The following is a 14,435-nucleotide window of genomic DNA, read 5'->3' as shown; positions in this document are numbered from 1 at the left end:
TTGTTTTGCAGCTTTTTATTTATTTTTGTATTTAAGCAACTAAAAATACAACTTTTTCGTATCTTATATTATCTTCATCTGGCTTTGTTTTCGAAAAAAAAAATTAAGTATCTTTAACTCATTCTAAAAATTATCCATGGACGACAACATGAAATAAAAACCAATTAATTCGATAAACAATTTCGACCTTAAAGTACATGAGCAAAATGTACACCCTCCAATGCACGACTTTTTGGTCTCTTGTGTCTTGTTTACTATGATAATAAACATTCAACTTCTACGATTTTTATTGTCAGATTTTTGAAATACAACAAAATAACAAATACATTGCTTCTTATGACAAATAATTGGCAAGTCCATTCAAGTATGTCCTTTGTACCTACCTGCTTTGGAGACCAGCTGACAGTAATAGAATTGCTATAAGTAAAATTCAGCTGTCAATTAGCAGTGATTCATTACTCCATCAGGAATAATTTTACTAACCATGAAATGACCGACATGCACTTTATTTATGGATTAGCAAATGGAAATGCGGAAGAAGCACGAAGAATTTACCAAGACAGATAACCTAACAGAGTAATTCCATGTGCAAAAACATTTAGAAAACTACATGCAAGATTATGTGAAACTGGGAGTTTTAATAAAAATCTGGGTGGTGGAAGACCAGAAACTATAACAACGCCTGAACTGGAAGAAGCTATACTTGATGCGATAGAAGAAGATCCTTCCAATAGTATCAGGAAGATTGCACTGCAGCTTGAAGTCAGTTCAAAAACCGTTTGGAAAGTTCTAAAAAGAAACCTCCTGCATCCATATCACATACAGCGTGTACAAGCTCTGCTGCCTCGGGATTTTCATCCAAGATTAAAGTTTTGCAGGTGGTTGATTCATACGATGGCACACAATAATAATTTCCTACCAAATATTTTATTTACGGACGAGGCACATTTTTCAAGAGATGCTATTATGAACTTCCACAATGATCATTTTTGGGCCGACGAAAATTTCCACGTTATTAGAGAAACTCATTTTCAGCAACAATTTTCGCTGAACGTTTGGATAGGAATTATTGGTGACTAATTGGCCCATTTTTTTACCGGCAAGATTAACAGGTGAATCCTACACGGATTTCTTGCAACACCATTTACCCACTTTATTAGAAGAAGTACCCCTACAAGTAAGAGTCAACATGTGGTTTATGCACGACGGGGCTCCAGCTCATTTCAGTGTTCTTGCTCGTCAGCATCTCGACGTCATCTACCTTAATTGCTGGATTGGACGTGCAGGCCCTCAAAATTGGCTGGCTCGCAGTCCTGATATGAATCTCCTGGATTACTATTTATGGGGCCATCTGAAGGCTCTTGTTTATAAAACTCCTGTTCTAGATGTGAATGACTTGAGGAATCGGATAATTGTCAATTGCAATATCATAAGGGATACTTCAGGTATTTTTGAGCGTGTCAGACACTCAATGACAAATCGTTTTCAGTCGTGTATTTTATCAGAAGGTGGGCATTTTGTTCATTTACTTTAAGGTCGAAATTGTTTATCGAATTAATTGGTTTTTATTTCATGTTGTCGTCCATAGATAATTTTTAGAATGAGTTAAAGATACTTAAATTTTTTTTTTTCGAAAACAAAGCCAGGTGAAGATAATATAAGATACGAAAAAGTTGTATTTTTAGTTGCTTAAGTACAAAAATAAATAAAAAGCTGCAAAACAATTATTGGCCTTGTTTTTTTCTCAACAATAAGCATGTGGTGCCCACTGACACGCCACTGGACCTAATAATTTCAATCTAGTTACAGCTAAATAAGCGTCTTATAACTTCAAATAACTGCACCAAATTTCAACCAAATCGGTTTAACGATAGTTATAGTATTTTTAAAATACCGTTATTTTTTTGAATCTTCTCAGAAACAAAGCAACTCCCGACATACGTTCATAGGAACTTTTTTTCATAAAACGACCTAACGATTCACCCTGTATAGTTTCGTACCGTAGTTAGGAAACACCCTGTATAAATCATTTTTATTTTAATATCAAATTATTTATAGTAACATGAACCGTGCAGTGACCTACTGGTACACTAAAGACCAACCGATTTTCGAAAACACTGACGATATGCCTGATACTAAAATCGACGTGACAAGAATTTTAGCAGGATCTGACAGCCCTCCATGCCTGAAAATCAGCCATAACACTTTCGAAACGATGGAAAAAGCAAACTGGGAATTTTTGAGACTTAGTTTACCCGTTATTTGTCATTCTGAATTCATTACGTAAGTTAATAGCCCGTGAGAAGCATTTAATTTTTATTTGAAAATGTTCGCAGCGAAGATGAAAAGATGCGAAGGTGGAACGAAATTAAAATCAGACAGCACCGACTGAAGGCAGAAGTTGAAAACCAATTGACACCAAATCCGGCTCATATAGAAAATATTATGAAGAGTGGTTTTTCAATGACTGACATTAAAGGTTTGTAATAAAATCGCTTTTTCATTTAATTTTTATTGGTTAATCAACCTTTATTTTAGGTCTGCATCGTAATTATTCAGAAGATGCAGTCGAATCGGATGAAGTGATGAAGCATCAGCAGCAACATTTATCGCGCAATGTAACGCACGGAAAAACAATGCCAGCTAGGCCACCCCGTAAAGGTTCTTTATCTAGAACGAACGCTAATGGTTTTGATGAAAATTGTACATTTATAAAATTAGTGTTTAGTTCATAAACTCATAGTTATATTCTTTTAGATTTAAACATGAATGGGAGCAGAGGAGTGCATCGATCTACAAGCGAACTAGATATGCAAAGATATTATGATACCGCACCGCAGAATGTCGAAAAGGGCGGAGAAAAAGAGAAAAAAAGGGGCAGATCACCATTCAGGTAATCATAAAAAAATCACATTTTCGTAATTTTTTTTTGCATAATTGCTGTGTAGTTTCATTGGATTTGTTTTTGTAGTTTTAGGTTCAGCCCATTAGCGGTAGGTTAGCGCCTTCGGCTATATCCATACATTTTGTAATAAGACATTTAATTATAGTTATTTTTCACTTTTCTAGATTTTTCTCGAAAAAGCGAGGCGATACGACGAGCGCTGAACGTACTAAAATTAAGAAGGCCAGAACTCCAGAGCCACATTCTGTCAGAATGGCTGATGGTATGACTCCATCTGCTCGCTCTGTTGGTTTATCCAATAATATGCTATCTAGAAGCCCAACTATGAAACAATCCCAGGTAATAATAAATATTTTAAATTACATACGAAAATCTAATTGAGTCGCATTTGGATTATGGTTTTTTCTTTTTGGGGTTAATGTAAAAAGAAACATAATAAAATAAAATCAATAACACAATAAAATGTAAACAAAACACAAAGGAGACTAACGTGCTCCCCTTTTTAAATACTCTTCGTCCTGTTTAGTGTTCTGTATAGTCTTAAGTGTGTCTAAATGTTATGTATAATTTTTGATACTATCAAATGTGTTCCCACTATGGAAAACTTCTGGGCTTAACTGACAATTAGTACTGATGATGGCTCATACGCCAAAAGCGCTCTGCTAAGCTTTTAAAAATAAATTGCTCTGAATACATCTAGTTTGATTAATTTGTAAAGTAAAAAGGATCTATTAAATATTACTTTTATGATTCCACAGGAGGGTGGCTTCATTTGGCTTGAATTCATTTTAGCAAAATTCCTAATGTTTTTTTTTCCTTTTTTTATCTTGGAAACCGCTGCACTGATTCACAAGTATAACTGTTTTCTTAACTCTTAATTTTCTTTTTACTAATAGTAGTATAATCCACAGTACTTGCAAAAAGATCAGTACAAGCAAATATAAACTTTTAGTGATCTTGATTGCTTATCCTCCAATATTTCTTAGACTCCCAAAAATTTTAGTTGCAAAAAAACAATTTCTTATGCTATTGTTATTTGGGTTACGATACTTGTACTCAAGATTTATATATCTTACATTACAAAGCATTGTTCTATCCTCTATTCTATAAATACGATCTTGGACTTTTAATTCTGTTAATTAAATTATTTATTAGCTTTAAAACACTGGATAGCTTGGACATATTTTCAAATGTTGCAAAATAGCCCTCAAAACGATTTTTTCCTTAGTAAGGACCTGATTTTCCGCACAGCTTAAGTATAGTGTTTTTGCAGTAGTCTAGGAAGTATAACTTTAATCAACTAAATACATTAGTATTTTAGCTGACTAAAGTTGGTTTTTGCTATTTATGATATCGATTTTGAGTAAAAGACCAGATAAATATACCTATAAAGCTAATATTTAGGTATACAGAGAAAATCTGTGACAGTGGCCGTTGTTATACTAAAATTTTATAATATGTAAAAAATTTGTTATTGGTATTTCAAAAATTTCAAAAAATTGTGTGTGGATTCAATATCCATTATGTTATGGAAAAGTTAAGTTAAGTTAAAAGTTAAGAGCATCATAACTTTGAATCATTCCATGGTTTTCAAAATCTTTATAAAATTTTCTGCAGCTTTTACATTTTCCCACATATCTTGGAATCAACACTAAATTAAGCCGTTCTGTAAAATATATACACTGAAATCACAAATTATTAAAATAATCGATCTATACATGCAAATTTGATGATTTCTCCTGGGTTTGTAGAGCTATCACAAATTTCCTGATTCCCAGGTTATTTAAATAAATAATATATTTAATAATAATAATAATAATAATAATAATAATAATAATAATGTCTTTATTAAAATTTACAATTGGCAAATTCTAAATGGCGAAGTTGAAGCTTACTTGCTAGCTTAACCATACAAATCAGCTTGACGTTAGATATTACAAAGAATTTCAAAATGTATCTTAAATAATTGCATAGTTACAAAATATTAAGTTCTAACTGTCTATATGCACAACCGATTAACATTACAACGTTTGATAACCACACAGACTTATGAAATTTACAATAAGTTAAAGAATAGATATTTAACAACACTCTAGGCTAACAGAGATCAGTAATATAACTGCTTATTTTTCGTTTAAATATAGAAGGTGAAATATATTTTAACTCAGGAGGAATTTTATTATATATCAGATGAATACAGTAACTAAAGCTCCTCTCAAATAAAACAGTTTTATGAAGAGGAGGTGTAATAAAATGCTTATTTCTTAAGTCCAAAACAAGAGCGTCATATCTAAACTTAATTTTCTGATAAAGGTAATTAGGACATTTTTTAAAGACAATTTTATTAAAGAAACAAGACTTTGTAGTAACCTCCTTTCACTCATATTTAGCCATCTCATCAAGCGTAACTCACTACTCACACCTCTATCAAATTTTCTCATTCCATTAATTAGCCCTACACAACAATTTTGAATGTACTGTATTCTTTTTATATCACTTATCAAAAGGCAGGGGCCATACAAAACATCACAGTAAGTGAAATAGGACAATACAAGACTGTCACATAAAACTTTTTTTAGTTCCTTATTGAGGAGCTGCCTCTGACTATAAATTAGCTTAAGGTTAATAAAAGCTTTTTTAATACATTGATCAATGTGTTCAGTGAACCTCAACTTAACATCTAATAAAACTCCAAGATTCCTAGCCACATTACTACAGTTTATTAGTTGACCATTCAATTTAATCTAAACAATTTTTTTAAATCTTAAACAAATTTCTCATATGTGTCTTTGGAATGCAACCTACCAAAAAGAAGAACCTTACATTTACTGGGTTTAAACTCAAACAATGATTTTCCGATGCCTTTGCTAGCATGTTAAGGTCGTAAGATACCTTATCATTAGCTTCTAAGATTTTGTTAGGAGGAAAAGAGAAATAAACCTGTGTATCGTCGGCATATAGATGGACTTTTGAATATTTGAGACTCTTACACAATTGAGACGTATACAGGGTAAAGAATAGAGGACCAAGAATAGACCCTTGTGGTACTCCGCAAGGGAGATCCATAGCCGAGGATTGCTTCCCATTGAGCTTCACTATCTGAGTTCGACCGGTCAAATATTGCCGAACTAGAGAGCGAGCACTCTCCCGAAAACCTAAGAATTTTAGTATAGCCAGTAATAGTTGGTGATTTAACTTATCAAAGGCCTTGGAGTAATCAAGTAGAGTCAAGATTGTTAACTCATTACAATCAGCTGATTGTATAATATCGTCAGTTACTTTTAGAAGAGCAGTAGAGCAGCTGAAGTCTTTTCGAAACCCGGACTGAATAACCGGCAAGATATCAAATCTGTTTACGTATGTTCTGATTTGGCTTTCCAATACCCTCTCTAAAACTTTTGAGATGACAGGGAGAATGCTAATAGGCCTAAGGTCGGATAATTCAGTTGGAGAAGGGACTTTTGGAATAGGGATAAGGTATGAGGACTTCCAAGAATCGGGAAAAGTTGAAGATTCAATACAACAATTAACAAGATGCACTAGAAATGGAAGAATATATGGACAGCAGTGGAGCAGCATCGACAAGCCTATACCATCTGTCCCAATGGCCTCAGATTTTATTAAGAATAAAGTAGATTTAACTTCTTCAAGCGTTGCTAGCTGAAACTCGAAGTTTCCTACCCCTTCCTTGACATTTAGTAGATAATAAGACAACGTTTCTGGATTAGGCGCGTTGGATTTATTTATTTATTTATTTATTTATTACACTCTCACAAACACATTGGAAATGTAATTACATGTTAAGAGTGCTTACTAAGCCAGTAAAGGCGAGAAAAAGAAAGACTACAACTAAAATATACTAACTAACCAAATTAACAATATAAAAAAATATAAAAAACATACAAATACATATAGCAGGTTCTAAAACAAATATGTGTACTACTTGTACGTTGAACTACCTAAAATCACAGATTTAATTTGTCCTACAGAACTATTAAAGAAATCTATATCACATTTTTGTATATATTCATTACTTTGGTACATAATTCGATTTATAGGTGAACTACTTGGAGTTAAACATTGGAACAGCTTTTTATTTCTTATTCTTAAGTTTACTTTAGGAACCACAAAAGTTATATTGTTAATTAAGGATTATTTCTTATACTTCTTATAATTGTTGACAATATTATATATAAATAGTACATCATTTAAACTTCGTCTAATACTTAATCTAACCATACTAAATTCAGTCAGCAAACTTTCATAAGAAATCATATAGGGACAGGTATTATGAGTTCTTAAGTATAGATACCTTAAAAACCTCTTTTGCACTTTTTCAATCATATCAATATGTACCAATGACTGTGGTGACGAAATAACAGAGGCTTATTCTAAATGGGGTCTAACCAATGTATTGTATAATATTATCATCTGCAAACATGACACACTCAGAACATTCTACAGAATCTGGCAAGTTATTAATAAAAATCACAAACAGTAATGGACCAAGGTTACTGCTCTGTGGCTCTCCAGACACTGCCATGTACTGCACAGATAATTCTCTACCCATCTTAACCCGTTGAATTCTTTTCTTTAGATAGGAAGCTATAAATTTACATGCGGACAGAATGTTGTGAATGTTAAAATTACTATATACCAATCAAATAATGAACCACATTGTTGTTTGTATTCCTTAGTTAATTTTTTTTAGGGTGATTCTCTTCAAGTACCATCTGCACCGCAGCAAAAGCAACTTTCAGTGCCACAAACCTCCGACATTGAATCGGTGGGAAACGAAATCTACGATGCGGAATGTCTTAAACTAATTAACGAGTATTTTTACGGCATTCGAATTTTCCCTGGTCAAGATCCCACTCATACTTATGTAGGCTGGGTTACCACACAGTACCACTGCTTTGACAAGGAATTTAATCAGAATCATGTTTTAAAGTCGTCGGTGATTATTGCTGATGATTACGATCGGATTGTTGATCAGTAAGTCCCATTGTTATATTATATATTAATATTATTTTTAATATATATTTTCTAAAAGAATTGATAGGCAATCATGCTATATGGTAAGAGCAGATGAACTTTACAACCAAGTGACACAAGATGCTTCTGGTAAAGGAGCCTCACAGGGAATGTTTATTGGCTGTTTCTTGGATGCTGCTACTGGGTATATTAGCTTTACGTGTGACGGCAAACCAACTTCACATAAATTTAAGGCAAGTATTAATAAAAAAATATAACATTAACACACAACTTTTTAAGAAAGAATGCACTTGTTCAGGAATATCTTCTTTACAATACAAAATATTAAAGATTTAAAGTCAAAGTCAAAATATCTATATTTTTGAACAAAAAATACATAAATATACAGCGTTTAACAAATGTCGTCAAAATAGGTATGTATACAAAAAAAAATTATTCAAAACTAGGCACGTCACACTGAAAATTAGTAGATTATACAGGGTGTCCCAAAATTAGTGGACGAAACGCGAACCCTGTATTCTTTGGTCAAAAATAACCTCACTTTTTCTTATAAACATATATCGGCAAACGCCCCCCAAGGGAGCTACGCCCCTTTTAAAGGGGGCACCTGAAGATGGTTTTTTCCACTTATTTTCGAAACGGGTAAATATAAAAATTTTAAATTTTGGTATTTTCCCAATTTTGATATGCTGAATTTAGTTGTCATTTCATAATTTTCATTATTTAGTCAGGTGCGTATCATTTAGGGGGTGAGCCTATAAAATACCTAAAAAAAAAGTTGTGTGCAAAGTTTTTGTTTTTTTTTTCTTTAAATTTTAAAAATTTGAAGCTTTTTACGTAGAAAAGTACCTCTTGGTCAATAACTCTACGAGTTACCATTTTCGAGAAAAACGCATTTAAAAATAACGCTGCATAGTATTATTTTCACTACCAATTTTTATGAAAACTTAGTAGCAGGCTTTGGAAAAAATTGACACACTGCATAATGACATTAACATTTGTTGTAATTGATTAGTTGTCATTTTGCATTCAAATTGTTAATATCTTTTTAACTATGGAAGACTTTTCGACCCGTGAAAAAGTAGATATTCATTTTATGTATGGGTTTTGCAATGGAAACGCACATGCCGCTGCACGAGAGTATCGGCGGAGGTTTCCTGCAAGAAGGCTTCCACATTGGAAAGTTTTTGTTAGAATTCATAGAAATTTACTTGAATATGGATCCTTCGAACGTGCTCGTGGGCAAGGAAGACCAATTGCAAATGATGGTTGTGGGGAAGTACTGAATTTAAGTACTAATATGTTATCCAAAAAATTAAATTTGAAGTACTTATAACTGAACATTGAGATTGGTATAAATAGTGTTGTTAATTAATTATTATCGTCGGATCGCATTAAATTCATTTCAAAATGCTCTAATTACTATTATTATTATTATTTACTTTATTTACTTGGATAAGTCTTATCACAAACATCAAACACCCCAAAACAAATCCTTTTGACGACTTACTGGAATATTTAGTGGCTTATTAAGGTTTAGGCTTATTTCCTACGCAATTTAAAATATTTAAAAATAATTTCAGATTGGAAGAATGACTAAGATGTTAGGATACCATCCTTTCCATTATAAAAGGATTCAGGAGTTAGAAGAAGAAGATTGTCCAGCTCGAGTACACTTCTGTCAAAAAATTTTGTGGTCAGATGAGGCAACTTTTTCTAGGAGTAAAGGATGTAACAGCCGTAATACTCATTTTTGGAGCATCGAGAATCCGAGAGTAGTTCGACGAACTAACTTTCAGCATAGATTTTCCTTTAACGTATGGGCGGGTTTGATAGGAGATAAATTAATAGGCCCAATTATTTTGCCACACAGGTTAACTGGTCGTCATTATTTAAATTTTCTTCAAAATAATCTCAGAGATTAACTGAACGATGTTCCCATAGGTGACACGATGAAGACGTTGGTATAGTTAGTTCGAATTCGAAAAAATTCACTTTTTGGTGAAAAATTCGATACGGGGGGGGGGGTATACCAAAAAAATGAAAAATTCCAAACTTTGGAGGTCGATATCTCGGCTTTTATGGGCACTATCTGAAAAAATCCAACGGTTTTGTCTTAGTGTCGTCTTTCTGAATCCAACGAGACCATCCACAAGGTCGTAGGTCTCATATTAGCTGAGATCTCGCATTTTTGATGCCCATTTTTGGGCACAAAAACGAGGTCAGAAAGTGACAATTTTGAAATGAAAAATCCCAAACTTTGGAGGTCGATATCTCGGCTTCTATGGGCCCTATCTGGAAAAATCCAACGGTTTTGTCTTAGTTTCGTCTTTCTGAATCCAACGAGACCATCCACAAGGTCGTAGGTCTCATATTAGCTGAGATCTTGCATTTTTGATGCCCATTTTTAGGCTCAAAAACGAGGTCAGAAAGTGATAATTTTCGAATTTTTAAAGTGCTCTCATTCCCTTATTTCTGATCGAATCCTATTATAACCCGGTATTTTTGTAATCTAGGTGATGTAAACAAGTCGACGGTGTAGTTAGTTCGAATTCGAAAAAATTCAATTTTTGGTGAAAAATTCGATACGGGGGGGTATACCCGAAAAATGAAAAATCCCAAACTTTAGAGGTCGATATCTCGGCTTCTATGGGCACTATCTGGAAAAATCCAACGGTTTTGTCTTAGTTTCGTCTTTCTGAATCCAACGAGACCATCCACAAGGTCGTAGGTCTCGTATTAGCTGAGATCTTGCATTTTTGATGCCCATTTTTAGGCTCAAAAACGAGGTCAAAAAGTGACAATTTTCGAATTTTCAAACTGCTCTGATTCCCTTATTTCTGATCAAATCCCGTAATAACCCGGTATTTTCGTAATTTAGGTGATGTAAACAAGTCGATGGTATAGTTAGTTCGAATTCGAAAAAATTCAATTTTTGGTGAAAAATTCGATACGGGGGGGTATACCCGAAAAATGAAAAATCCCAAACTTTGGAGGTCGATATCTCGGCTTCTATGGGCACTATCTGGAAAAATCCAACGGTTTTGTCTTAGTGTCGTCTTTCTGAATCCAACGAGACCATCCACAAGGTCGTAGGTCTCATATTAGCTGAGATCTCGCATTTTTGATGCCCATTTTTGGGCTCAAAAACGAGGTCAGAAAGTGACAATTTTGAAATGAAAAATCCCAAACTTTGGAGGTCGATATCTCGGCTTCTATGGGCCCTATCTGGAAAAATCCAACGGTTTTGTCTTAGTGTCGTCTTTCTGAATCCAACGAGACCATCCACAAGGTCGTAGGTCTCATATTAGCTGAGATCTCGCATTTTTGATGCCCATTTTTAGGCTCAAAAACGAGGTCAGAAAGTGACAATTTTCGAATTTTCAAAGTGCTCTCATTCCCTTATTTCTGATCGAATCCTGTTATAACCCGGTATTTTCGTAATCTAGGTGACACGATGAAGACGTTGGTATAGTTAGTTCGAATTCGAAAAAATTCAATTTTTGGTGAAAAATTCGATACGGGGGGGTATACCTGAAAAATGAAAAATCCCAAACTTTAGAGGTCGATATCTCGGCTTCTATGGGCTCTATCTGGAAAAATCCAACGGTTTTGTCTTAGTTTTGTCTTTCTGAATCCAACGAGACCATCCACAAGGTCGTAGGTCGCATATTAGCTGAGATCTTGCATTTTTGATGCCCATTTTTAGGCTCAAAAACGAGGTCAGAAAGTGACAATTTTCGAATTTTCAAAGTGCTCTCATTCCCTTATTTCTGATCGAATCCTGTTATAACCCGGTATTTTTGTAATCTAGGTGATGTAAACAAGTCGATGGTATAGTTAGTTCGAATTCGAAAAAATTCAATTTTTGGTGAAAAATTCGATACGGGGGGGTATACCCGAAAAATGAAAAATCCTAAACTTTGGAGGTCGATATCTCGGCTTCTATGGGCACTATCTTGAAGAATCCAACGGTTTTGTCTTAGTTTTGTCTTTCTGAATCCAACGAGACCATCCACAAGGTCGTAGGTCGCATATTAGCTGAGATCTTGCATTTTTGATCCCATTTTTAGGCTCAAAAACGAGGTCAAAAAGTGACAATTTTCGAATTTTCAAAGTGCTCTCATTCCCTTATTTCTGATCGAATCCCGTAATAACCCGGTATTTCCGTAATCTAGGTGACACGATGAAGACGTTGGTATAGTTAGTTCGAATTCGAAAAAATTCAATTTTTGGTGAAAAATTCGATACGGGGGGGTATACCCAAAAAATTAAAAATTCCAAACTTTGGAGGTCGATATCTTGGCTTCTATGGGCACTATCTTGAAAAATCCAACGGTTTTGTCTTAGTTTCGTCTTTCTGAATCCAACGAGACCATCCACAAGGTCGTAGGTCTCATATTAGCTGAGATCTCGCATTTTTGATGCCCATTTTTGGGCTTAAAAATGAGGTCAGAAAGTGACAATTTTCGAATTTTCAAAGTGCTCTCATTCCCTTATTTCTGATCGAATCCTGTTATAACCCGGTATTTTCGTAATCTAGGTGACACGATGAAGACGTTGGTATAGTTAGTTCGAACTCGAAAAAATTCAATTTTTGGTGAAAAATTCGATACGGGGGGGTATACCCAAAAAATTAAAAATTCCAAACTTTGGAGGTCGATATCTTGGCTTCTATGGGCACTATCTTGAAAAATCCAACGGTTTTGTCTTAGTTTCGTCTTTCTGAATCCAACGAGACCATCCACAAGGTCGTAGGTCTCATATTAGCTGAGATCTCGCATTTTTGATGCCCATTTTTGGGCTTAAAAATGAGGTCAGAAAGTGACAATTTTCGAATTTTCAAAGTGCTCTCATTCCCTTATTTCTGATCGAATCCTGTTATAACCCGGTATTTTCGTAATCTAGGTGACACGATGAAGACGTTGGTATAGTTAGTTCGAATTCGAAAAAATTCAATTTTTGGTGAAAAATTCGATACGGGGGGGTATACCCAAAAAATTAAAAATTCCAAACTTTGGAGGTCGATATCTTGGCTTCTATGGGCACTATCTTGAAAAATCCAACGGTTTTGTCTTAGTTTCGTCTTTCTGAATCCAAGGAGACCATCCACAAGGTCGTAGGTCTCATATTAGCTGAGATCTCGCATTTTTGATGCCCATTTTTGGGCTTAAAAATGAGGTCAGAAAGTGACAATTTTCGAATTTTCAAAGTGCTCTCATTCCCTTATTTCTGATCGAATCCTGTTATAACCCGGTATTTTCGTAATCTAGGTGACACGATGAAGACGTTGGTATAGTTAGTTCGAATTCGAAAAAATTCAATTTTTGGTGAAAAATTCGATACGGGGGGGTATACCCGAAAAATGAAAAATCCCAAACTTTGGAGGTCGATATCTCGGCTTCTATGGGCACTATCTTGAAGAATCCAACGGTTTTGTCTTAGTTTTGTCTTTCTGAATCCAACGAGACCATCCACAAGGTCGTAGGTCGCATATTAGCTGAGATCTTGCATTTTTGATCCCATTTTTAGGCTCAAAAACGAGGTCAAAAGTGACAATTTTCGAATTTTCAAAGTGCTCTCATTCCCTTATTTCTGATCGAATCCCGTAATAACCCGGTATTTTCGTAATCTAGGTGACACGATGAAGACGTTGGTATAGTTAGTTCGAATTCGAAAAAATTCAATTTTTGGTGAAAAATTCGATACGGGGGGGTATACCCAAAAAATTAAAAATTCCAAACTTTGGAGGTCGATATCTTGGCTTCTATGGGCACTATCTTGAAAAATCAAACGGTTTTGTCTTAGTTTCATTTTTCTGAATCCAACGAGACCATCCACAAGGTCGTAGGTCTCATATTAGCTGAGATCTCGCATTTTTGATGCCCATTTTTAGGCTCAAAATCGAGGTCAGAAAGTGACAATTTTCGAATTTTCAAAGTGCTCTCATTCCCTTATTTCTGATCGAATCCTGTTATAACCCGGTATTTTTGTAATCTAGGTGATGTAAACAAGTCGATGGTATAGTTAGTTCGAATTCGAAAAAATTCAATTTTTGGTGAAAAATTCGATACGGGGGGGTATACCCGAAAAATGAAAAATCCTAAACTTTAGAGGTCGATATCTCGGCTTCTATGGGCTCTATCTGGAAAAATCCAACGGTTTTGTCTTAGTTTCGTCTTTCTGAATCCAACGAGACCATCCACAAGGTCGTAGGTCGCATATTAGCTGAGATCTTGCATTTTTGATGCCCATTTTTAGGCTCAAAAACGAGGTTAGAAAGTGACAATTTTCGAATTTTCAAAGTGCTCTCATTCCCTTATTTCTGATCGAATCCTGTTATAACCCGGTATTTTCGTAATCTAGGTGATGTAAACAAGTCGATGGTATAGTTAGTTCGAATTCGAAAAAATTCAATTTTTGGTGAAAAATTCGATACGGGAGGGTATACCTGAAAAATGAAAAATCTCAAACTTTGGAGGTCGATATCTCGGCTTCTATGGGCACTATCTGGAAAAATCCAACGGTTTTGTCT

General features: G+C 34.6%; 1 protein-coding gene across 1 annotated transcript in view; it reads left to right on the top strand.

The window, feature by feature from the left end:
• LOC126741622 (ryanodine receptor) overlaps positions 1 to 14,435 on the top strand; it is a 249,779-nt gene that overhangs the window by 63,031 nt on the left and 172,313 nt on the right. The window contains exons 23-29 of the mRNA XM_050448136.1: positions 2,059 to 2,283; positions 2,337 to 2,479; positions 2,539 to 2,703; positions 2,758 to 2,893; positions 3,070 to 3,244; positions 7,617 to 7,900; positions 7,959 to 8,133. Coding sequence (XP_050304093.1) covers positions 2,059 to 2,283; positions 2,337 to 2,479; positions 2,539 to 2,703; positions 2,758 to 2,893; positions 3,070 to 3,244; positions 7,617 to 7,900; positions 7,959 to 8,133 — 1,303 coding nt within the window. The remainder of the gene's footprint in view (positions 1 to 2,058; positions 2,284 to 2,336; positions 2,480 to 2,538; positions 2,704 to 2,757; positions 2,894 to 3,069; positions 3,245 to 7,616; positions 7,901 to 7,958; positions 8,134 to 14,435) is intronic.

The sequence above is a fragment of the Anthonomus grandis genome, chromosome 1, assembly GCF_022605725.1.
Source record: "Anthonomus grandis grandis chromosome 1, icAntGran1.3, whole genome shotgun sequence".
In the NCBI taxonomy this organism is placed as follows: domain Eukaryota; kingdom Metazoa; phylum Arthropoda; class Insecta; order Coleoptera; family Curculionidae; genus Anthonomus; species Anthonomus grandis.
Note: the sequence above shows the minus strand (reverse complement) of the source record. Positions and strands in the feature narration are given on the sequence as shown.